Below are 25,155 nucleotides of genomic sequence, written 5' to 3'. Positions count from 1 at the left end.
TTTTTCTGTTCTAAAATTTTATATGACTCTAATTTTTAAAAGCAGAAATTCCAGTTCTCTGATAAAATTCTTCAACTTTTTATTTTCTTCAACATAGTAATCATAGTTATTTTAACATCCTTGTTTGAAAACCCCAATACCTGATCCTATGGTTCTCTTTCTTTTGCCTCTTTCTACTGGTTCCCAGACCTTTTATCCTGTTTTTAGGATGCCTTGTGATTTTTAAGTTTAATGCTGGACATTGTGAATGAAAATTTTAAAGGGTCTGGATAATATTATCTGTCTCTAATAAGTGTTAGGTTTTCTTTGACTAGGCAGGAAGTACCACTTTGATTTATCAAGGATTGGTTTTGAGTTTTGTAGGGGATAACCTATTTTAGTTTTGTCCTTTCTCCTAGAGCATCATTCTTATTCCCAAGGCATAGGTCTTCTGGGTCTGCAACTGAAAGCCCAGTGTGTTTACCAAGGCCCCTTCATTTCAGCAGAGCTTGACCTCCAATAATTGCCTTCTGTGCAACTGTCAAAATCTAGGCGCACTTCCTTAGCATCTCAGCTGATGGTTTCTGCTGTGTTTCTTAGCGTATTGTCCTGTACATGCCCAGCTTAGAAATCAGCCAACACTCTTAAGGGAGTTTGTATGCAGGTATTTGAATTCCGTTCTCTCCTCTCTGATATATTACCCCTCTATCCCAGCTATCTTGTCAACTCTGAAGTCTGACTGCTATCTCTTCAATCCAGTAAAACTATCACCTTCTTTCTACCTGTGCCCTGTTTGCCAACACCACAAATCCCCTCAAGAAAAAGCCAAGGTAAATGTACAGCTAATTCAGCTTATTTCAAAGATGGTAACCACTCAAGTCATGCTTGCAAGGGTTACTCTCCAGTAACCTCAGTGGTTATTTTATATATTTGTGGGCAGCTTTAATAACTGATTTTGGTGGGAGGGATTGTCCAATACAAGCTACTCAATCTTGGCTAGAACCAAAAGTCATTAGGTTATTTAAAAATCTGAATCTGATCATTCTAATAGCTGGAACTCCTGTGGGTATGTTTCTACTGCTTACTGTTGCTGCTAGTTTTCATTCATTTTGTTTTTCTTTGTGTACCTGACAATTGTGAATTGTTTACTATACACTGTATTTGTGAAATCGTTTATAGAAATAGTGTGAGATGTAGGATGATGTAATCTTTCTCTAAAGATGATTTTTCATTTGTTTCTGCTAAGGTCAAAGCACTTAAAACAGTGCTGGCACATGGCAAGCAGTTAACTGTCATGATTGCATGTCTATCTTCTCCATCCAGATTAAGAATACTCCATCTTATATGTTCCCAACATCAGTACAAAGTTGGGTTTATAGTCAACACTCTAAAAATAGTTGCTGAGTAAATAGCTTAAGGAATGGAAAATGAGGTGGGACATATGTGTGAATCACACACATATACACAAACACACAAAATCACAAATACTTTTATGGAGAGATAATCATATATACAATTTTTAAAAGAATGATATAAACCTAGCATTTACCTTCACATACGTTCAGCATGCTTTGCTTTGGGACACTTTCTACACGTTCATATTCTGTTACATGACTTTCTAGGAAAAAAATTTAAAATAGGATAATGTTTAAATTCGTGTGAAAATTCATGTTGAGGGTATTATGACTTCATTATAATTGTTCATCTTTTAATGAATTGAGGTTATCCATGGAAAAGTGCCCATGAAGGCATCCATGAGCACTGGCATTCTGCTTCTAGAGTTCATCTAGACCACCTTACAGACGACTGTTCATTCACACTCCTCCTTTATGTGAGCTTTTCTGATCCTTTGAACTGCTTTATCTGGTTCCCATCACCACCATCTGGGTGGAGTTCCCAGTTTGCCCTTGGCAGACCTGCAAGGTCAGGATTTCTGCTACTGCATTCTGCCCCATATATTAAATGTACAGGTGAAAAGGGATCCCACCATCCCATTCTGCAGACCCAAGGGGGAACCACCATATGCTTGGATGCCTTCTCTCCCTTTTGCTCTACTTGACCCCGTTATTACAGACCATGTTCAGACTGGATTTACCTATCACGGACTGTCTTAGAGGTTTCCTTGGTAAAACTGGCGTCGGTGTGAAAATGGAACCTGGAAAATCTTTAATATTTAGTGTCACCGTACGACATTGTAAACGGTCAGACTGCTGACTTTCAGCTTTAACAGGTATAGTCCTCGGTACAGGGATTGGCACTGTTGCACTTAAACGTAACAGGGGCTGCTTAAAAGTATAGGTACTGCTCATTTGTAAAAACTGGTCAGAATGAACTTCCTTGAGTTTGGGAGTGGGCACTGAAGAAGGGGCACTTGGTAGTTTGGAGAACTCTGAGGAGAGAATCAGAATCTCTTGTAAAATGTTAGCATAAATATTTGTTATTTTTAATGGCTCTTCTGATTTTCTGGAACTTTCCATCTTGCTTGTTTCTTTCCCAAAAATTCGACTTGAAGCTGAACAACACTTGGGAAAAAATATGGAACCAGTAGCAGTCTCTGGAATGTGCCAATAGACATGCTTAGAAGATTTTGTGGTTGTTGAAATAGTAGTCACTCTTTTTTGTACATGATGATCAAGAAAGAGATTTTGAATATTAACAGGGGGTTGTGACTGATCTCTTGGAACATCAGGAAAACTAGTTTTATCTCTTTCAAATGAAGCGGTTTTATCTGGAATGAACCGTACACGTGGTAGCTTAGTTTCACCAGTCTTTCCTAAACCAGAAAAAAAAAATAAGGCAGAATTAGATTATGTTTATCAAGGTGTCAGGGGCAGAACTATTAACGTCTCAGCATTCATAGCTTTTCTTTATCCACTCACCCTCTCTCACCTTATAAAAACGTTTCTGTATACACTCACTCAGCTATCAGGACTTCTGCTTACCTTACTGGGATAAAGTTTGCATGAACAATTGGAGAATCAGGAAGGCTAAATTATACTAGATTTAGAAAGAGTAGGGGGCTACTCCTGGAAGAACAGAATGGATGAAGAAGAGTAGGACATAAAGGGAGATTTTTGAGCAGTTGCCACAGAAAACTCTGGCAATATGGAGAGGTAAAAATGACTCAGTGAAGTTTCGCTATTTATCATTATCACTTCCTCATTTGAAACTTCTTTGAGCAAAGATTTACATTTCTTTTCAAAGCCAGATATCAGACCAAGATGGCTTTGGAACATGATAACATGCTGATACTGGCTACAGGGTACCACGAGTTCACTCAGGTTACAACCAGAAGTATTCTTATCTCTCTTAGGTCCAGAAAATGCACTGTGCCTGCATTCTTAGGGACCTCACTATATCAAATCGTGCTTTCTCTTTCTTCTGTGACAGAATGTTAAATAACATTTTTGTCCATCATCTCAGTTGAGTACAATAAATGATGAGGACCTCAGCATTCTGATGAGAAGATAAGAGATTCATTAAGGCAAGATTTGCAAAGAGATGGCCAAAACAAGCCCAAGTCTCACCTGTTGTCTGTATATGAGAGATGGCTAGAGGTTGATCTACATTCGCAGAGAGGATTTCTTCTGAATTGAGCTATTGGTGTGCTATGTGTTTCTCCGATCTTCCCCTCCTTGTGGTGGGTAGAGGAGGATTTACCCCGACCTCAAACCAAGTGAGGGGGATTCTCAGAGAACCATCTACAGAGCACAGGAGTGTATGCCACAAGGAGAAGATAACATCTCATCATTCCCTGCCATGGTTCCCCCAACCCCCTTATACCTACAGAGTAACAGAAATGTATTGGCCCTCCCATTGCTGTGTCGCAACTTGTGTAAGGCAAGAGAATCCTTGAATCTACTTGACCTCTACCTTCTGGCATTTCAGGGGGGTACAGAGACTGATGACGGATTCTCACCTTCACTCTTAACTCCTTAACTCTTTCCCACTCCTAGCCACACCTATGAAGATACCAGAAACTATGAGTTGGGGAAGAGAAGTAAAAGAACAAGATGGACGCATTTATCATGCCCCTGTTTCCCTTGGCTTGTCTAAAAATTAGCAGACCTAGTCTGAGCTGGGAGAAAGGGCAAGGTTTAATTACATGCTAGATGAAAGTATTGATTTAGATTGGACTTAATATCTAAAAATGAGACAAGGCTAATAGATGAAAGTGACTAGAAAAGCCTCGGTAGAGAGATGTGTGCCGTGTGAGTTTAAAGAGCAGTAGTAGGAGAAGGATAATGTTTGCTTCCTGCTTATATGGAACTTATCAAAGCTAGCTCGTTCCATAAAATGGTTACACCACCATGTTCAACTTTCCTTTCTCTCTCTCTCATATTAAAACAAAACATAACATGAGCAAAATCTAGGTGATGTTAGGTGTGGCAGTGACTTTTATTCTTAATGTATTTTTTTATTGGAGTATAGTTGCTTTACAATGTTGTGTTAGTTTCTGCTGTGCAGCAAAGTGAGTCAGTTATACATACACATCTATCCACTCCGTTTTTTTTAGATTATTTTCCCATATAGGTCATTACAGAGTATTGAATAGAGTTCCCTGTGCTATTCAGAATGACTTTTTAGATATGACACCAAAACAACAATCCATGAAAGAAAACATGGTTAAGTTAGACTTCATTAAAATTAAAAACTTCTACTCTGTGAAAGACATTCTTAAAAGAATAAAAAGACAAGCCATGCACTGAGAGAAAATATTTGCAAAACACTCATCTGATAAAGGAATTGCATCCAAAATAAAGAGGTCTTCAACTCAACAATAAGAAAACAAGCCAATGAACATAGCTACTCCAGCTTTTTTTTCTTTTTTTTTTACATCTTTATTGGAGTATAATTGTTTTACAATGTTGTGTTAGTTTCTGCTGTATAACAAAGTGAATCAGCTATACATATACGTATATCGCCATATCCCCTCCCTCTTGTGTCTCCCTCCCACCCTCCCTATCCCACCCATCTAGGTCACAAAGCACCGAGCTGATCTCCCTGTGCTATGCAGCTGCTTCCCACTAGCTATCTATTTTACAGATTGCCAACAAACACATGAGAGGATGCTCATCGTCACTAATCATTAGAGAAATGCAAGTCAAAACCACAATGAGGTATCACCTCACACCAATCAGAATGGCCAGCATCAAAAAATCTACAAACAATAAATGCTGGAGAGAGTGTGGAGAAAAGGGAACCCTCTTGCATTGTTGGTGGGAATGTAAATTGATACGGACACTATGGAGAACAGTATGGAGGTTCCTTAAAAAACTAAAAATAGAACTACCATGTGACCCAGCAATCCCACTACTGGGCATATACCCTGAGAAAGCCATAATTCAAAAAGAATCATGTACCACAACGTTCACTGTAGCACTATGTACAATAGCCAGGACATGGAAGCAACCTAAGTGTCCATCAACAGATGAATGGATAAAGAAGATGTGGCACATATGTACAATGGACCATTACTCAGCCATAAAAAGAAATGAAATTGAGTTATTTGTAGTGAGGTGGATGGACCTTGAGTCTGTCATACAGAGTGAAGAAGTCAGAAAATGATATTACTGTATATTAACACATATATATGGAATCTAAAAACAAAAATGGTTCTGATGAACCTAAGGGCTGGACAGGAATAAAGACGCAGACATAGAGAATGGACTTGAGGACACTGTGGCAGGGGTGGAGGGCGGGGGATGGGAAGCGGGGACGAAGTGAGAGAGTAGCATTGACACATATACACTTCCAGCTTTCTTTTGATTAGTGTTAGTATGATGTATCTTTCTCTATCCCTTTACATTTCATCTATCTGTGTTTTTATATTTAAAGGAAGTTTCTTGCAGACAGTATATAATTAGCTCTTGTCTTTTATCTACTCTGACAGTTTCTATCATTTAAGTGGTACACTTAGACCATTCACGTTTTAACGAATTACTGACATCATTGGCTTAACATCTACCACATTTGTAAAGTTTTCTATTCATTGCAGTTGTTTTACTTCTTTGTCTTTTTGAAATCTTCCATTCTTATTCTGTCTTTTCTGGTTTTAGGTGAGAATTTTATGAGTCAGTTTCTCTCCTTCAATTTCATTCCTTTCTTAGCATATCAATTATACTTATAAAATTTTTTAAAAAGTGGTTGCCCTAGAGTTTGCAATATACATTTACAGCGAATCTAAGTCTACTTTCAATAAACACTACACCGCCTAATGGGTATGGCAAGTATCTTTTAACAGAATAGTCCCAATTCTTCTCTCCATTCCTTATAACACCGCCGTCATTCGTTCCATTTATCCTTGTGCTACAATCACCCAGTACATCGTTGCTATTCTTGCTTAGAATAGAGACTTAACCTATTAGATCAAGTGAGATCACTTATCCTTCTCTGACACTCTTTTTTTTTTTAGGTAGACCTGAGTTTCTTTTGTTGCTCACACGGTGTGGAATACTTTCTCTTACCAACCAATTTAAATCATTTTCCTTTGCCAAAGTCTACCTTAAACCTTATACAATCCATCCTTCTTGATTAACACAACCCATACTTACTGTTCTCATTACTTAATTAAACAAACATTTAACACCTCCCATGTGCTAGCTGTACACATAGTGCTGAGGGGACAATCACACAGCACAAACCTTACTACCATCAAAGATCTCATGATTTAATATAGAAACTAGGCAGGTAAACAGTTACACTAGAGAATAAGAGCTCAGTAAGGGGGTAGATAGGGGATACTCTGGGACCGTAAAGGTAAGCACGCTGACTGGGTACAGAGAGAAGAGGTGCTTAGGGAAATCTGCCCAATGAAGATGATATCTGTCTTCTCAATTTAGACTTCCCTATTTTTTTAATTTTTATTTATTTATTTTTGCGGTACGCAGGCCTCTCACTGTTGTGGCCTCTTCCGTTGCGTGGCACAGGCTCCGGACACGCAGGCTCAGCGGCCATGGCTCATGGGCCCAGCCGCTCCGTGGCATGTGGGATCTTCCCGGACCGGGGCACGAACCCATGTCCCCTGCATCGGCAGACAGACTCTCAACCACTGCGCCACCAGGGAAGCCCATAGACTTCCCTATTTTTTGATACATTTCCCCATCCCCATGATTTCTTTTCTTTTTCTTCTAGTACGTTAAAATTCCACTTTTCCAATAGACTCCTCTGCCATCAAAAACTACACGGGCCTCCTCTATAATTAAACATATTTCATTTCACTTTCACTAATTCCTCAAGTCTTAGTTCATACCCCATTCCTGCCCCAGGGTTTCTCACATTTATGAAGTACTACTGTCTGTACCATTAATTGGGCATAAATTCTATGCTCTTTGTATTATTATTTAAGGTACTTACTGTATGTGTATCTCATCTTTAGAGTTTAACTAAAGTTCTTGAAAGGTCCTGAAAGGCAGGGACCAGACCAATCGTGTCATTCATTCCCTACAGCGTTTAGCATTGTATGCAAACTGCAGGTATTTATTTCAGGTTTTTATTTCAGTGTTTGAATATTCATTTTTATAAATTGTATTTCAGTCATTTTAAGTATTCATTCATTTATTCGAGTATTTTGAACATCTACTATATGCAAAGCACTCTGCCCAGAACCTTTGGAGACACAGGATGACTAATAGTTAAGGTCGTTGAATCTCCATGTTGTCAAAAGCAGGAAAGCCCCCCCCACACAAAAAAATTATCCAGCCCCAAATAGCAAGAGTGAGAAACTCTGTACTAGAGGATAAACTTCAACCAAAAGATAAACAGAAAAACTACAACCAAAGAACTAGTAGTGAGCAGTATATCTACATAACTGTGGGTATTATTATTACAGAACAGATTGTAAATGCAGAAATGTAGACCATTATAGAAATGTAGAAATGATATAACAAAAGTTGGTAGGGAAAGTGAGAGAGGAAATTGGATGTAACATAGGTATGTTGATTGACACATCTTTAATAGCCATGGATCAAAAGGTAATGATTTAGCATTGTAAATCAAGTTAGACTAGGCACGTTTTACCAGTATAAATGTCGACACTAAAATAATATAATCAACTAAAATCAGGGGGTAGAGGAGACTGAAAAGGGGAAAGAAGAGGAAATATGCTAATTTGACCATTGCTTATAAGTAAGGAGTTAATAAATACCATATACAGAAATAGAGGATTAAGGGTATTATATAAAGTTATAATCATAAAAGTGGCTCATCTTTACTTCACAGCACTTATCACGGATAATTTTACATTTAGTTGTATGATCATTGGATCCCACCAGAGGGTAACTAAGAAAGAGGAGTGGCAGGCTTGGTTTTGCTCACTATTATATCTCCAGTTCTTAGCACTGTGCTTATAAGTACACTCAGTTCTCATGATTTGTGGCAGTTCTGTTCTGTAGTCTCAGTGAGCACTGAGTTATCCAACACTGAACCATTACTTCTTGGGAAAACACGGGGTTAGGTTCCTCCAAGCCTCTGGTCTCAACATTATCAGCAGCCAATCAATACATAACCTTGTTTTATATGTGCTTCTATTTCAAGACACTTTATTTAATATAGATCGTTCATTCATTAACATTGAACTCTCAGCCAACAACGCTGTAACTCAGGCCTGAAGGAAGCTTCTCTAAGGCATATATTTTCTCCATAAGGCACATCACAGCCTTCTTGTACTATACTTAGGGGCTATGTTAGACTGTTAAATCACCAACAGAAAGTACAGAATTCAGAAAGCATGGCACTAACTAGACCAGGAAAAGGGCAGTTATTTGTAATATGAGAGCTAAAACAAGAAGGCACAGCCATATCTTTCTTTGACCTCAGCTGGGAACATGTGTGTTTTCAATGCCCTGCATGTGTCCGAGAATTATCATATATACCCGCCTCCTGCACAGTTTCACTATTATAAAAGGACTGAGAAAGAGCTCTATATACTGCTCCAAAGTGTTCTTCATGGTATATTTTGGAGCTAAAAAGACAAAATATAGTACAGTGTACTGATTGGGGAGTTACAAATGGATTCTAGCAGTTAGGTAAATTCACTCCTACAGAATCCACAAATGATGAGGATAAACTGTACTTGTAGAAATGAATTGGATGTTACCATCTTACAACAAACATTTGTTAAGTTGCTGGTTATTAGTGAATGTCCTTATTATGATTCTGAGCTGTGCAGGTTGAGAGACTTCTGTAAAAAATAAAGTTAAACATCTGAGTAATGCACATACCTGCACGGGCTTTCTTCTGACATAAAGACAGCTTAGGGAGATTTGGAGGTAAGGGTCTTCTAAGAAGTTGCGGATGGTTTTGCATTTTACTAATAAGCACTGTTTTTCACAGCTATTGATTGAGAATTGAAAAGTTTTTGAATGTGTTTGAATTGTTGCTGAAAAATAATTCATTCGAATGCAGATTACATCCTAATGAAACTTGTTCTGCACTAATACTATACCGGGTCCAAGCAGAATTCCTATAAAAGGAAAAGAGGGGAAGAAAATAATTTCTTAAAACTTCTAGAAAGAATCTAAATAAAATTTAGGTTTATAATTAATACAAAATTTAAAAATACATATACTGTTACCAATCAGGATCATTCTAAAATTTCACGTTAGCAAAAAGTTCAGTCAGTGTTATTTCAGCTAGTAAATACTGATTTTCCAGAACAGTAGAACTGACACTCATCTTTTTTCTACCTCCAAAATATTATCAATTTATAAATTTGGAAAGAGTTTTTGGTCAGAAAGGTGAGGAAGTCCTTCCATGGCCTCTGAAGACCCACAATACCTAACTCTTCACAAATAAGTTGTTTCCTTTCTGTAATAATGACTTATTTTAAATTTCAACCACTACACTTGGGCCATAACTATTTAACCCAAAAATAAAATGGTCTTCAATATAATGAGATTTTCCAGGATCGCGGTCCCAATTAGTACTGTTTGAGAAATGACGCCAGAAGATAGAACCAAATATGTGTGCTTAGTCGCGACAATATCAAAGTGACTGGGACATCACTATTCCGTTGACAGTCTAGGCGGGTACGCTCTGGAGCTGCACAAATGGGCCGCTTTATCCCCCCAAGATGACTTGCACACAAGCACTCAAGGTATGCTTCCTGGTAGTACGTCCCACTTGATGCCTGTAATTTTCCGTTCTTATTATTGGAAGAGATGCTTGGAAACGTTGGACTTGTACGCTCTCCTTTAGGGCAATCAGCTGCTTCTCAAAACAATCAGCTTTTCCTTTTTTTATCTCCTCTTCCTGGGAATTTAGGCAGGTTAAGGGCAAGTGAGGTCGCAGGTCTTCCCGCGGTATACGCTGTCCGGAAAGAAAGCATTCAGGCCACCCTCACCCAACCGCCAGGTGCGACCCGAGGCCAAGGAGACAGGCCCTAGCAACCGGAAGCCGATAAAAGCGTCCCGGCCGCCGGAATGCGCAGGCGCAGAGGGGAGGGCGGGGCCGGGCGGGGCCGGGCGGGGAGCGCACCCGCCTGCGGAGCACTGCGCAGCGGGTCCCGCCCCACCGGGCGGCGCGCGCCGAGGCCATTCGCTTTGCCCAGCCGCTGTGCCGGGCTGCAGGAGAAGCCCGCTCCACGTGCACCTGCTGTACGGAACCCCGTGGTGACAATCGTTATTACTGTTTTTATTCTTAATGACAATGACCACTATTATGTATTTACTTTCCTCGCTTGCAAGGTGCTTAACTCGGGTGTCTAGGGTCCAGGCTGGCATTCTTTCATGCTGCACTTCTGCGCAGCCGGGTCCCGGGGCTGATTTTACAGGGCCCCCGAATAGCGAACATTCTGTTTTGTTTCTCTTCCTTTAATGCAACCTGTTTTGTCTTTCTGATCCTTTAAAGTGCCTGGATGAATAGGAAATGTGTAGGCATAGGGGCATTAAGGATCCAAGAAAGCTTTAAAAGAAACCCGTTTCTCGCTGTCCTAGTTATTTGTTCTGACTATCGTGTTGTGACTTGTGTCCTGTGTCATGTTGTTGATGAACCTGTACGTGCAGTGATCGACACATCGTGTGTGTTTGCATGTATGCGCATGTGTTTCTCTGGAGATTTGATGGAAAAAGTGCGAGAGAGAAAACTCATTAGGTAGGTGTGTAAATCCCAGCTCAGAAAGTGAAGTAGATGGAGCTACCTTCCAGTCTTGTGTTTTGTTTTGTTTTGCTTTATTTTGTAAGTACAAGTGTAGGAACTTTAGTACAGTTGTTGGAAGATGAGACTTGTGTGTAAATCTTTGTAACTTTGGGGTCTTTCAAGATTTACTCCCTAACCAAGTCTTCCTTTTTCTCCTTAGGAGCAAGCATATATTTTTAAACAGTCAGTGAAAAAAGTGGAAAAGTAAAAAAGTATTTCATCAGACTCTGGGAAATATTCTGCACCTTGTTTTCCTTTGTATGTAGTTTCTTTTCCTTGTAAGATAACTATGTCCCAATTAAGCTGCTGCTCAACACTATGAATTTATTCCACTCTTAATTGACTGCATAGATTAATTAGCTTCTCAGAAAGCTAAGAAAGTTGACAATAGGCAGATCCGTTTGCTAGGTTTTGTCTCAAGTAATATTTGTTGTGCATATTTTGTAAGTGTGAAAAATGTTTATATTTTTAACCATGAAAAATATTTATGTTCCAATAGATAAATTGAGTCAGGTTCCTATCCTCTTAAAATTTGCTTGAACCGTGAGAACTACTGGGATTCAGTTTTACTGACCAATGCTTGGCCTTTAAAATTTGTACTTAGTATTGCATAGTCAAAATCAAAGCGATGCACTTATCAATAGTTTTTTTTTAAATGCTTTGTCACACATGGAATCAGGCATCAGGCTTCATTCCCTGCAGATTTCTTCTAGCAAATAGCAGGCAGAAACTAAGGCTGTTTAATATGTAACCTCCTTAGGTGTGAATGTTTTGTCTTCCACTACTTACTACTTCTGTTACTTAGCACCAAACATTTAGGTAAATGAGATCGTGATTATGAAAATTCAGTTCATGGCTTGGTGTGTTTCATATGCATATATCAGTTTTTCTAACACAGATTACGTGCTTCATCTATGGAAATGATGTACAAGTGCAGGCCGGATTTAGAAAGTACACATCACATTCAATTTGGATTCTTTTACTATTTTTATTTAATTTATTAATTTTTAAATTTTGGGGGGAAACATTGCTACCTCAATCTCCTTTTCTTTTTTAAAAATAATCATGTCTCTTTAAATAATACAACTCCCTCTGATTTTAAGGGTCTCCTTCACCTGATGTACAGTACAGTCATCCTTTTTGTTTGTCGCATTAGCTGTGTGATGAAGCTTGTCAAACTGAACCACAGCACTTTTAGCAGACTGTATTAAGGAGGCCACAGTAATGGTGAGCTCCAAGGTTGTATACATTCTGCGGTTTTTTTTGTTTTTTTTTAATGTTGCTAAAATGAGATAAAAGCCTTATGCACAAGCAACCCTATGCACCCTGCAGGTAATGCTATTGATTTTCCTAGCGAATGGGGAGTACTTGGGGAATCTCAGATTTGCTACTGGTGAAAGGACACAGCTCTGTTGGAATGGTGTAGAAACTGTTGCTGGAAATCTTCTATATATAGAAAAACTATTTTCTATATACCGCTCTATTTGTTTGTTTTCCTTTTAAACAGGATGGAGGTTTACAAAATAGTTTGGTCGGTGTAGATTTAATGTAGCATTTTACTTTATGGAAATAACTGCAGTGATCTGTATTTTTGTGCTCATATTAGTTTTTTAGAAGTTCTTTTAAAAAAAACAGTTATTTTTGAGAGCACATTGAATAAACTGTTGAGTCCCCAGGGTAAACCAAGGCACAAAAAGCTTTTGAGAAAGAGGTATTTTCTTGATCTGAGTTTACCTGTTTTCTTATATATATACTGAGAAATGTCTTTACTCTTCACCAGTCACAGTGGCTTAAATGTATACTTTTGTTTCATGTGTTTTCATGCTGCTGCATAGAGAACAATTTTATATTTTCTTAAATGTTAATAAAGATACTTTGAAGAAGCTGCTTTTCTTTTTACCTCTCCTATCTCATTGCAAAGGCAAAAACTTCGTTTCTGTTCTTAATTATTTAGGGGCGGGTTATTTAGTTTTTCCTTTTTGTCTTTCATGATGATAGTCCTGGGATTTTTTTCAGAAAAATCATTATTAATAAGGAAAGGTCATGCAACCTGCATCATAGAATTAAGAAAAATTCCCAGACATAGTGAAAGAACAATGTCTATCTGTTATAAAAGCATATTCATGAATTCAGCCATTCATTCCAGAATGATTTATTGGAACCTGTGTGTAAGGCTCTTTGCTAGGTGCTAAACTTTAAACTTTATTAAAACAACATGTAATGATTCATTTGAGGCTTTATAATTTTAGACATTAAAATGAAAATTTAAATCTTTTCAGTCTTTATAATTATGACTACTTGAGGTTTTTTAATTTTTTTAACATTTTTTTATTATGTTGCTTGGATAGAATACTGTTATGTATTCACAGTACCCCGAACACTTAGGAACAGTTCTGTATTTCCTTAGTTTCAGTGATTGTTTTAGACTGTCTGCGCTCAGCTGATACTAGATATCTGTGTATATTGTATGATTGTGACCTTCACCAAAAAAGGGTAGATAATACTTGTTTCCTTAATGTTAGGTTGACTAAGCAACATTGCCTTTCATGCTGTGAGTGATGAAATGTCAATGGTGGTTACTTACCATGTGGAAGGCACTGGTCTAAGTGTGGATTTTATGTTTTATCTTACTCCACAGTTCTCACGTTAACTGAAAATTCTATTACCTGCATCATATGTCAATCCAAGGCAGCATAGCTCAGCTCGGCTGGGTTCAAATCCCTGGCCGCTACTTGATAGCTCTGTGCCCTTGGACCAGCTACTCAACCTATTAAAGCTCCTGTGGTTTCTTCACCTGTAAAACTGGGGTAAAATGGTACCTGACTCAGGATGTTGTGAGGATTTAGAGAGAGAATCTAGGTCAAGGACTTAGGTTCTGCTGGGTACAGGTGAGTCCTCATTAGATGCTAACTGTTAAAAACAAATAGCTCAGATTTCCTATCTGCGTTGTCCCTGCTTTATGTGATTATAGTTGATGTTAACCAAAGTATTTGGAGGGTTGAAGGGTGAATCCTGGGCATTTATCCATAAAGTATCACACTTGGTTTGCTAACGTCTCTGATATGTTGGTGAAAGAGGTCTGCACCTCTCAACTTGTGAACAAATGCAGCGCATGCTCCAGGGCAGGTCCCTACATTCTGTCACTGGTCCTTATACCCCTCTGGGCCGCAGAGGAGCCATGGGACAGCTCATGCCTGAAAATGTCCAAGTGCAGTGATGTGAGTAAAGAGACCTTGACCTGTGTCATTTACGTGAGTTGAGTCCGTGAGCTGCTGTCAGCATTGACTGAGCTGGACCGAATCCATGATGAATTTCAACCTGTGACCCAAGGATGAAAGCCGCTTTGTTCTCGGTGTCCTCCAGGCCAGCTGGTGAGCCAAACAAAAGTGGAAAAGGCCAAAAGGCTGCAGTGTGTCCCTGCTCAGAATTGCTAGAGGGAAAGATGTTCTGAAAGTATATAATTTTTCTCAGGTTTTTTCTAAAGTGCTCACTGGACTTTGGGAGAATAATCTACTGAGTCCTTGGGACCAGCTAGGATTTAGCCCTAAACTTACAAGGAGCATGTGCCAGGAGGTGGAGGCGCTGCGTGCCTTCCGTTCAGTCCTCAAAAAAGACCTCTAGGGCTTCCCTGGTGGCGCCGTGGTTGAGAGTCCGTCTGCCGATGCAGGGGACACGGGTTCGTGCCCCGGTCCGGGAGGATCCCACGTGCCGCGGAGCGGCTGGGCCCATGAGCCATGGCTGCTGAGCCTGCGCGTCCGGAGCCTGTGCTCTGCAATGGGAGAGGCTGCAACAGTGAGAGGCCCGCGTACCGCAAAAAAAAAAAAAAAAAAAAAAAAAAAAGAGACCTCTAGCATGTAGAACCATAGGTAAGCAGAAATGCTTTGTAATGACTTACTCTTCATTCTAAGGCAAATAGCAGTTCATGCTCTTAAACAGTAAATATGGTGGATTTGCTTTTCAAACTTACTCTGCTTTATGCTGACAGTCCTAAGTGTAATGAGGCCTGGGGATGGCAGGTGGGGAAGAGCACAGGTTGCCTGCACATGTCATGGTGCTTTATATTCTCCATGTTGGTGAAGAACTCACATTTCTTACACCACAACCGGACTAACAGAACCATCACTTTTGTTTCAGTGTCACACAGTGAGTTTAGTATGCTCTTGACAGTTCTTCAAGAGTTACAACAATCTCAATCCCCCCCACCCTTATGTTTTGATGTTGGAGAGTTTATCAGGATTGAACTTAGTAAATCCCAGGACACTGTTTCTTTTCTCACCCTGTTCCTTCATTTCCTCTGCCAGTTATTCCAGGTGAGGTAATACCCTCCAATGGAAGAGATACGGTGTTCAGCTCTGTTCAGGAGCCATGGGGAAGACAGATCATGGGGCTTTGCTCTTCCCTCCACTGCAGTTCCAAGCAGAGCAACTACCCTTTTATCTGTTTGACATATTAATATGGCTCTGCTTAAGACTTGCTTTAAAGAAGAGGTTCGGTAACTACAAGAGATTTGCATGCAAACCACCAAATAGCATGAGAGTAAGTCTGTGCTCCTGCTTTTCATCAGATGGTACCTCATCCTGAATCATGGAGACCTCGCATGCCATTGCTGGTGGGGTACCTTCCTTGCACCCACGAACCCCACACTACCCACCCATCCGAATCAGACCCATAAGGAGATACCTCTAGTAACCCCTTCTTTCAGTAGGAGCTAAGGAAACCAGACCATTCCCTTCTTCCCCAACACCCACTTCCCAAACCCAGACTCCATGGAAAAGGATTTGCATCCAGAGGAGTTGTACCTTCTCATATCACTTTGCCCAGGTGATCCCTTTTGGGAGGAGAAAAGCATCTCATCCTCACACTCACTCTCTGCTTCTCCTCAGTACATGGTTGTGAGGCACTTGATGTCCCCAGTGAATGGAAAAGGGACTTATGGGATCAGTGAGGAGCTAAGCTGATAGACCACAGTGACTGAAAGTGGAACCACAAGTATAACAAATCCGGCTTGTCACCATTTGCTTAGTAGGAATTAGTTAGTTAGGAACCAGAATGGCCGGTTTTGCTAATCTTGTAGTGTAAGACGAGCTGTAATGAATTAGAGCAGCTGTGATTTTTAGACCCACACTTGAGGACTAGACTTGATTCAGAGTGGGTTTTTTTGTTTGTTTTTTTAAATATTCTCAAGGTTCTTATTTATGTATTTATTTTTGGCTGCATTGGGTCTTCGTTGCTGCGCGCGGACTTTCTCTAGTTGCGGCGAGTGGGGTCTACTCTTTGTTGCGGTGCGCGGGCTTCTTATTGTGGTGGCTTCTCTTGTTATGGAGCAGGGGCTCTAGGCGCGTGGGCTCAGTAGTTGTGGCACTCGGACTCTAGAGCACAGGCTCAGTAGTTGTGGTGCACGGGCTTAGTTGCTCCGCAGCATGTGGGATCTTCCCGGACCAGGGCTCAAACCCGTGTCCCCTGCATTGGCAGGTGGATTCTTAACCACTGTGCCACCAGGGAAGTCCCCCTATTTTTCTTCTAGAAATCCTGATTTAAGCACCTATCAGCTGTGTGTAAGAGTGTTTATTTCCCTTCATTCTAACTGATCCTGGGAATTAGTCAATTTTTTAAGCTTTGCTATTCTAATAGGTGGGAAATAACATCTTATTTTAACTAGCATTTGATTATTAATGAGCTTAAACATCTTTTCCTCTGTTTATTGCTGAATGTTTTCTATTATAAATGGCTTATTCTAGCCTCTTGCCTATTTTTACATTTTAGTATTTATTATTCCCCGTGGTGATTTTGAAGGGAGTCTTTGTATAGTATAGATACCTAATGTACCCAGTTTGTCTACCTCACTATTTAAGATGAGACATAAAGTGGTTACATGTTTGGGCCCTAAAACCAAACAGGCATGGTTTGAGTACTGTCTCCACCATTTACTAGTTGTAAGACTTTGGTCAAGTTTCTCAACCCTCTAACTATTAATGTCCACATCTGTAAAATTGGGACAGTAATGGCGCCTACCCTACATAGAACTGTTGTGAAAAGTAAATGAGAATGTCCTCAAAGTGCTTTAATACAGTGCTTGGAGTATTGAAAATGCTCAATAAATGTCAACTATCATTTTTTCCCAGTGATAATTCCAGAATCTAATAGTATAAAGAAAAGGCTACACTCCTGACCATTATTATTATAATTACATATAACAGTGACTTTCTTTGTTGCTAAATTAAACTGAAATAGAACTTGTGCCCTTCCCAAAAATTATATATATATATATATATATATTCATAACGTTATTTCATGCTTGAGCATGTGTGGTTTGTTTCGTTGGTTAGAAATCACTGATAGGACTTTCAGTCTATGTGGCTATTAGTGCCGATGTGGACAGCCTTCTACCCACCTCAAATACATAGAAATGTAAGATAAAATATGTATGAGATGAACAGAAAGGGAGATCGCAGGTGTTGATACAAAAAAATTTAATGGCAGTGAAGTAAGGTCGAGGTGAAGCCATGGTACTCCACAGGGGTATCCAACGTGGAGTTTTAGGGGCCAGGCACCGGGATTGTACCACTGACACAGGAAGTAAAGATGAGCTCTCTAGTCTCCAGTGGGCAGAGAACTGAATCAAAACACCTTGAATAAAGTTGAGAGCCTCAAAACTGCAACCCATCCTCTGGAGCTAGAAAATCTACACCTTAGCCAGTGAAGTGTCAAGGAAGTTGACCGTAATGCTGGGCAAGAAATATACGAATATTGGACAAAGTAGGCTCTCATGGACTTATTTTTTAAGGATGCAAGGAAATGATTCATCAAGATGACATGCCAACATGAGACTGTCTGCACCTAACCACGTAACTTCTAAATACATGAAACAAAAATGGACAAAATTACAAGGAGATGTTATTGATACATTCATTTCTAAAATGGGGATTTTTTAAAAACATGTCTCTCAGTAACTAAGAGATCAAGAAAACAAAAGAGTACTAAGGATATAGAAAATTTGAATAACCCAATTGATAAGTTTGATCTGATAGACGTATATAGATAACTGTATCCAATAACCAGAGAACACACAGACTCTTCAGTACACAAGAAATATTGACCAAGATTGATGCTTACTTGGCCATAAAGAAAATCTCAGCAAATTCTAAAAGAATATTTTGCAAGTGTCTTTGTCTGTTCTGGCTGCTATAACAAAATTACCATAGACTGGTGCCTAATAAACATTTATTTCTCACAGTTCTGGGAGCTGGGAAGTCTAAGTTCAAGGCACCAGCAGATTCGATGTCTGGTGAGGCCCGTTTCCTGTTCCATAGATGGCTGTCTTCTGCCATGTCCTTACATGATGGAAGGGGCAAGGGAGCTCTCTGGCATCTCTTTTAAAAGGGCACTAATCTCATTCATGGGAGCTCCACCCAAAGGCCTCACCTCCAGATACCATCACCCTGGGGATTAGGTTTTAACATATGAGTTTTGAAGGGACACCGACAGTCTATGGCAAAAGGTATCCTAGTTTGACTAGAGAGAAGATGGGTAGGTAAGGCTGCAAATGTAAGTCTGGGAGAGACTTAAATGTCAGAATTTTGACAGGCAGAGAGCTACTGAAAGATTTGGAGCTGGGAATCCACGGGGATCTGCATTAAGAGATGTATCTAGAATTGAGGCCAACTTCCTCCTTTAATTTTCATGAGCTAATGAAAAAGAACCAGCTCCAAGTAATTCATGAGTTCATGCAAAGTGAAGGCCAAATGATGTCACTGAAGCCTGCAGTTGTTCAAAGAAAGCAAAGTGGGAGAACTGAGCAGAACACAGTAGACAACCTGGATGGTGAACACAGAAGAACTCGCACGATGGGGGATAAGCACCATGTTCACAAGGCAATTTAATTCCAGAAAATCACGAATATCCTCATTAAAATAACTTAATTTGGTTTTGTTGTTATTGTTGTTTTGAATTTAACCTGATTTTGGATTTATACTTAGGCTCTGATGGCATTAGCAGTTTATGCCAAGTTTTATGTTTGCTCATGTAATAGAAATAAAGACAACTTTGGACGTTTGGGATAATTTTTCCAGATATTTATTCATGTTTGAGAAATTCTGGTCTAGCTGATGCCCCTCATTTTACAGTTATGTAAAACAAAGCACAGAATGGTGACTAATAATAATAGTAACTATAATAAAAATTATTAAATATGGCTTACGTTTGGTTCATATCTTGTATATTGGTCATTATGCTAAGTGCTCTCCATGCATCACTTCCTGTAAACCTTGTAACCATGCTAGGCTGTGAGTGCTGTTTACTTTTCCCGTTGTGATGAAAAAACAGGCTTACAGGGATTAAGAAGCTTTGCCCAAAGGCACAAAGACAATAAACCTAGGAACCAAGTTAGGAACCCAGACCTTTGTAACTCCAGAGCATGTGCTCTTAATCACCTAGCTATACCGGCTTCATCTGGCCACACACGTTGAAACAGCCAAATTTTGATCCAGGATCTCTTGACTTGTGGTCAGGTAGATTTTCCACCTCACCCCAGGCCTCCATTTCTTTGAGAGTATATAGGTGAAGCCACAGAGTAGTTCAAGATCCTATTGCAAGAAAAATGTTTAATTAGGCATATCTACTGTGTCAGAAGTTTAGAATATTTAATCATATTTTTAATGTCATTTGGGAAAATCTTTGACTTTTCATGGAGCCTCTGGAATGTTTTAATCAGATATTTGACACATCTTTTGTTTTCTCTATCACCTGTAGCACAAACCAAGCATTCAGGTTTTGGACCAGATATTGGTCTAATAAGTATTTGTTGGATGGATGAATGAAAATCTAGAACCTCTTTCCTACTTATGAACAGGTTAGATTTCAGAAGGCTGTTTTCAAGTACACTTGTATGTAAGTCTATAATGACAAAAGTGGATTGAAGTAGTATTTCCCAAAAGTCCCCAGAAGTATTTCCAGTAAAGCTGGGTGTCAATCAACCAGTCCTGGAAAACTTTAAAATCAGGTCTGTTTATCTCCTTTGATAATCAATCTATCAAACATCTCTTCTGTAACTGATTGTCTTGGTCTACTTTGAAAATCTTTTGAGGCAGTTAACCCTTCTCTTTGATGATATCTACAACTGTTTTAGTTATACCTTGGTTGAGGTCCTCACTTGATAAACTACAATATTAAATCAACCCTCCACTTACTTAGTACCTGCACCAGTGGAGATGAATGGGGTGGGGAGAAAAACCATACGGAATGCTTGTATTTTAAAATCCATGATCACTGTATTATTAATTATAAAGGAAATAGTACCTTTACAGAGGAGGACCCTGGCAGAGATCACGTGCCGCACGATGTGATGCACTAAAAACAGCACATCACTTTTGTGATATTCTTGCCAAAACTACGTACCTGATTTAAATTGTGAGGAAACAGACAAGCCCAAACTGAGGGACATTCTATGACTAGCCTTTTCTAAGGTGTCAAGGTAATGAAAGACAGACTGAAGAACTGTCCCAGATTACAGGAGACTAAGAAGACAACACAACTAAATAGAATATGGGATCATGGATTGGATCCTACTCCAGAAAAAGAACATTCATAGGACAGTTTGCTAAATTTGAAAAAGGTCTAGTTTACTGAAGAGTGGTGGATCAGTGATAACTTTCTGATATGGACAGTTATACTGTGATTATATAAGATGTTAACATTTGGGGAAGTTGAGTGAAGGGCACATGGGAATTCTTTGAACTATTTTTGCGTCCTTTTGTAGTTCTGAAATGATTTCAAGATGAAAAGTTAAGAAATTAAAAGGAAAATATTTTTAAAATGTAATCACTAGCCTGGGATGTTGCTCAGCCAACATACCCTCTGCCCCTAAAACATTCACTCTTCCAACCTCCTCAACAGTTATTTCACACACTCTGCTTTCTCTTTAACCCTTCCATAGCTTCCCCCAAATCCTTCACTGTGAATATAGAGGCAATCAGAAGAATTTCCACAGCCCGACCTCCCAGCACCTGTGACCATTTACTCAGCTCTCTCTCCTATCGTTGGAGATGAGCTGTCTCTGCTCCTAGCCAAGGCCGAGCCCTCTACTGTTCACTAGAGCTTATCTTCTCTTATCTATACGAGAAAATTGTCCCAGCTAATCTTCCCCCTGTCTCTTGCATTATTTTTATCTTTCTCTCTGCTGGATAATTCCTGGAATCATAGAAACATACTGTTATTTCTCCTGTCTTAAAAAAAAATCTCTTGAGCCCACTTCCCCCTTGAACAAGCTTCCACAACATTTCTCTTCTTCCCTTTATAATAAATCTTTTGAAATTTGTTTATAGTTGCTATCTCCAATTTCTTCCCTCCCATTCTTTTAGGGAAGCTCTCCAATGGGACTTTTGCCCCACTCCTCCACCAGACTGCTCCTACATGACTACTAATGGCCTCCATGTTTCTGTATCCAGTGGCCAATAGTTGTCCATCCTTAAATGACCACCAGTGGTTTTTCAGAGGTTGAGCTTTCTCCCCAACTTGAGATCTATCCCTCCTAGGCCTCCAAATCATTACCATCACCTGATTTATCTCCTACCTCACTGAGAGTTCCTTCTTAGTATGCTTTGCTGGTCCCTCTTCATTTCCCTAACCTTTTATGTTAGAGTGCCCCCAAAGCTCAGAGCTTGGTCCATTTCTCTTCTTTATCTGTATTCACCCTCTAGGTTATCTCATCCAATCTCACACCTTTAAATACCAAATATATGCTGATGACTTCAAATTTAAACCTACAGTGTGGACCTCCAGACACTATATCCAACTGCCTATGCCGCATCTCCTGATTGGATCCCCAGTAGGCTTAATGGGTCTAAAACTGAACTCTTGCTGTTCTCCACCCCCAAGCCTGCTTTCATCTAGTCTTCTCCACATCAATCAATGCCAGCTTCATCCTTCCAGTGGCTCAGGCCAAAGGCCTTGGAGTCATCCTTGCCTCTTCATTTTCTCATATGCCGCAAAGAATGTCAGCAAATCCTTCCAGTGCTACAGTAAAAATATACACAGAATCTGATGCCTTCTTGCTGTCTCCACTGCCAAGACCTTAGTCCAAGCCGTCATTGTCTCTCACCTAGATTATTGAAACAGCCTCCCAACTGGTCTCACTGCCCCTGGCTTTGCTGTCTTTTGGTTCAATTATGACAGCAGTCAGAGGATCCTTTTAGAACATATGTCAAATCTTGTAACTCCTTTGATTAGACCACCTTCCCTGCAATGACTTCCAGTACCACTGATGGTGAAAGCCAGCCCTCTGTGTGATCAGGCCGCCCTGACCTCATCTGCTACTGCTCTGCCCCTAGTTCTTGGATTTATCATGTTGCTCTTGAAAGTGACACATGCACCTTTCCCTTGGGACCTTTACACTTTTTCCTTCTGCCTGGACTTTTCTTACCCCAGATATCTCAAGGCTTGCTCCGCTTCCACTCACTCACTGTCAGCCCTCACCTCCCTCGTGTGTCTATGCAAATGTTTCTTTCTCAGTAAGGCCTTTCCTGTTCCCCTTATTTAGAATTTCAAATCCTCTTCACCCTTCTCCCTGCAAAAGGATGCACACATACTACACAAAAACAAACTTCTATTCCCCTTTCCTGATTTAATATTTCCCCCTAAGACTTATCAGTATGTAATATAGAATTTACTTATTTATATTGTATATTGTCTGTCTCTCTTAACTGGAATGTCAACTCCAGAAGGTCAGGAACTTTTGTCTGATTCATGCACTATTGTATCTCCAGTGCCTCTGATGGTACCTGGCACATAGTAAGTGCTCAATAAATATTCGTTGAATGAATGGATGGATGCATGAATCTGTCCTGGAACCTCAACACAAGCCTTAATGAAACAGGCTTTGAACCAATAGACTTATCCACGCCTTGCAACAACTTTGAGCAGTAATTTGCCACAGTATGTTATGACTCAGATTCTTAGCTTTCTTCCTCTAAATTAACATTAGACATCCAACATTTATCACACCAAAGATTTTTCCCTAGTTTCTTGCGGATGATAATGTTGATGATGATGATGATAACGATTACATAGGTAAAGCCTGTTTCAACATTTTGCATGATTTGTTAACAACCTTTCAGTATCATCTTTACTGTCACATCTTCATCCCATATGCACTAGTAATGGTCATTATTTTCTTATTATTCTTAAGTTTTAAATTTTTCTCTTTTTTCATTTCAATTATAATTGCATGCCTCTTCCTTTAGGTTATTTCAGCATTCTTAAGTCTTTTGCACTGATTGCATATGCTAAGGTTAATCATGTTTGTAAACCTGTGATGAGTTCCATGTTTCTGTGCAAACACAGCAAACTTGCCATAGACCAGAGGTTGTAAATTAATGACCTCTGGATGAATCAGTTACAGAGTAACCAATATGACATTTAATATTTTTAAATTCATTGCCAATATTTTTAAAAATCAGATGATTTCCCAAGAAAATCAGATTTTTGGTTTCTCTTGAACAATCAAATTTGCCTTCCTTCTGCTACTACCTTTAGACAAGACATACATTTTCCAGTGTGTGTCAGTTCCTGCCACCTACACTTGGCTCATTTAGCTCAGTTTAGTTACCTGCCTGGTCCCTGAAGGTATTTGAGATGGACTCAAACCATAGGCAGGGAAATGGCTTAGAGATTAAAACAACCCTGTGTGCTCACTGTTGCCACCTGCTACAGTAGGCAGAGTTGTATACTTACTCTGAAGCTTTGCTTCCTCTCTCTGAACACTTACAAAATGAAAATTTATAAATTCAGTAGCTTCAGTGAAACTACCACTGGAAGTAGTTTCGGAGAAGTTCATTCATTCTGGCTCATTCATTTCTTTTTTTATTCTTAATTTAAAAATATATATCTTTTTGTTTATCTTTCATTTACCCTTCATTTCTTTTTTGTTTGTTTGTTTTGTTTTGTTTTGTTTTTTGTGGTACGCGGACCTCTCACTGTTGTGGCCTCTCCCGTTGCGGAGCACAGGCTCCAGACGCGCAGGCTCAGCAGCCGCGGCTCACGGGCCCAGCCGCTTCGTGGCATGTGGGATCTTCCCGGACCGCGGCATGAACCCATGTCCCCTGCATTGGCAGGCGGACTCTCAACCACTGCGCCACCAGGGAAGCCCTACTCTTCATTTCTTTTGACTTACATGGGAAGGAGCAATGAGATGAGAAAGGAGATGAGATGGCAAAGGATTCTTCTCCCTCCCATGTTCTCATTCCTCTGACTGGAGTCATAAAGGACTAGGAGACCTCTGTAAGGCCCAGACCTCACTGTGTTGACAACTGACACAGCCCTCTGGAGTGGTAACAGGAACCACAAGTTCCAGTTAAACTACTCAGGTTAAAATGTGTAACCACTGGGGCATATATTTGTCACATTTTCTGGCTACTCTATAATTCATTTAAAAGAAGACTTCTACTTGCTGGTTAACAAACGCTCAGCCTTCATCTGTAAAAAGTATGTGGCCAGGGACTTCCCTGGTGGCACAGTGGTTAAGAATCCACCTGCCAGTGCAGGGGACACAGGTTCGAGCCCTGGTCTGGGAACATCCCACATGCTGTGGAGCAACTGAGCCCGTGCAGCACAACTACTGAAGCCCACGTGCCTAGAGCCTGTGCTCCGCAACAAGAGAAGCCACCTCAATGAGAAGCCCGCACACTGCAACCAAGAGTAGCCCCCACTCGCCACAACTAGAGAAAGCCTGCGCGCAGCAATGAAGATCCAATGCAGCCAAAAATAAATAAATAAATTTAAAAAAATAAAGAAGAAGAAGTACGTGGCCAGAGGACAATGGGAAATGTCACCGAAGTTCAATCCTGATTGCTTTGGATTAGAAGCAAAGAGGCAGGATAGGAATTGTGGACTAGACTATGAACTACACAAGAACAGAGAGTGTGTCCGTCTTATCCATCACTGTCCTCTCAGTGTCTGGCTGAGCACCTTGCAGAAAGTAGGATGAATGAGGAAAATAGTGAATGAATTTGGATGTTGGGATCACTGAAGGCAGAAGCTGGGCACTTT

General features: G+C 39.9%; 1 protein-coding gene across 1 annotated transcript in view; it reads right to left on the bottom strand.

Moving 5' to 3' along the window:
* Nucleotides 1-9,319, bottom strand: part of LRRC63 (leucine rich repeat containing 63) — a 48,264-nt gene extending 38,945 nt beyond the window's left edge. Inside the window, exons 1-3 of the mRNA XM_004274583.3 lie at nucleotides 9,201-9,319; nucleotides 2,075-2,752; nucleotides 1,529-1,597 (exon numbers count right to left, since the gene is read on the bottom strand). Of these exons, the coding sequence (XP_004274631.2) occupies nucleotides 1,529-1,597; nucleotides 2,075-2,752; nucleotides 9,201-9,285 (832 nt within the window). The 5' untranslated portion in view covers nucleotides 9,286-9,319. The remainder of the gene's footprint in view (nucleotides 1-1,528; nucleotides 1,598-2,074; nucleotides 2,753-9,200) is intronic.
* Nucleotides 9,320-25,155: the final 15,836 nt, after the last annotated feature.

Source organism: Orcinus orca, chromosome 18 (assembly GCF_937001465.1).
Source record: "Orcinus orca chromosome 18, mOrcOrc1.1, whole genome shotgun sequence".
NCBI classification, from domain to species: domain Eukaryota; kingdom Metazoa; phylum Chordata; class Mammalia; order Artiodactyla; family Delphinidae; genus Orcinus; species Orcinus orca.
This window is presented reverse-complemented; position numbering and strand designations above follow the sequence as displayed.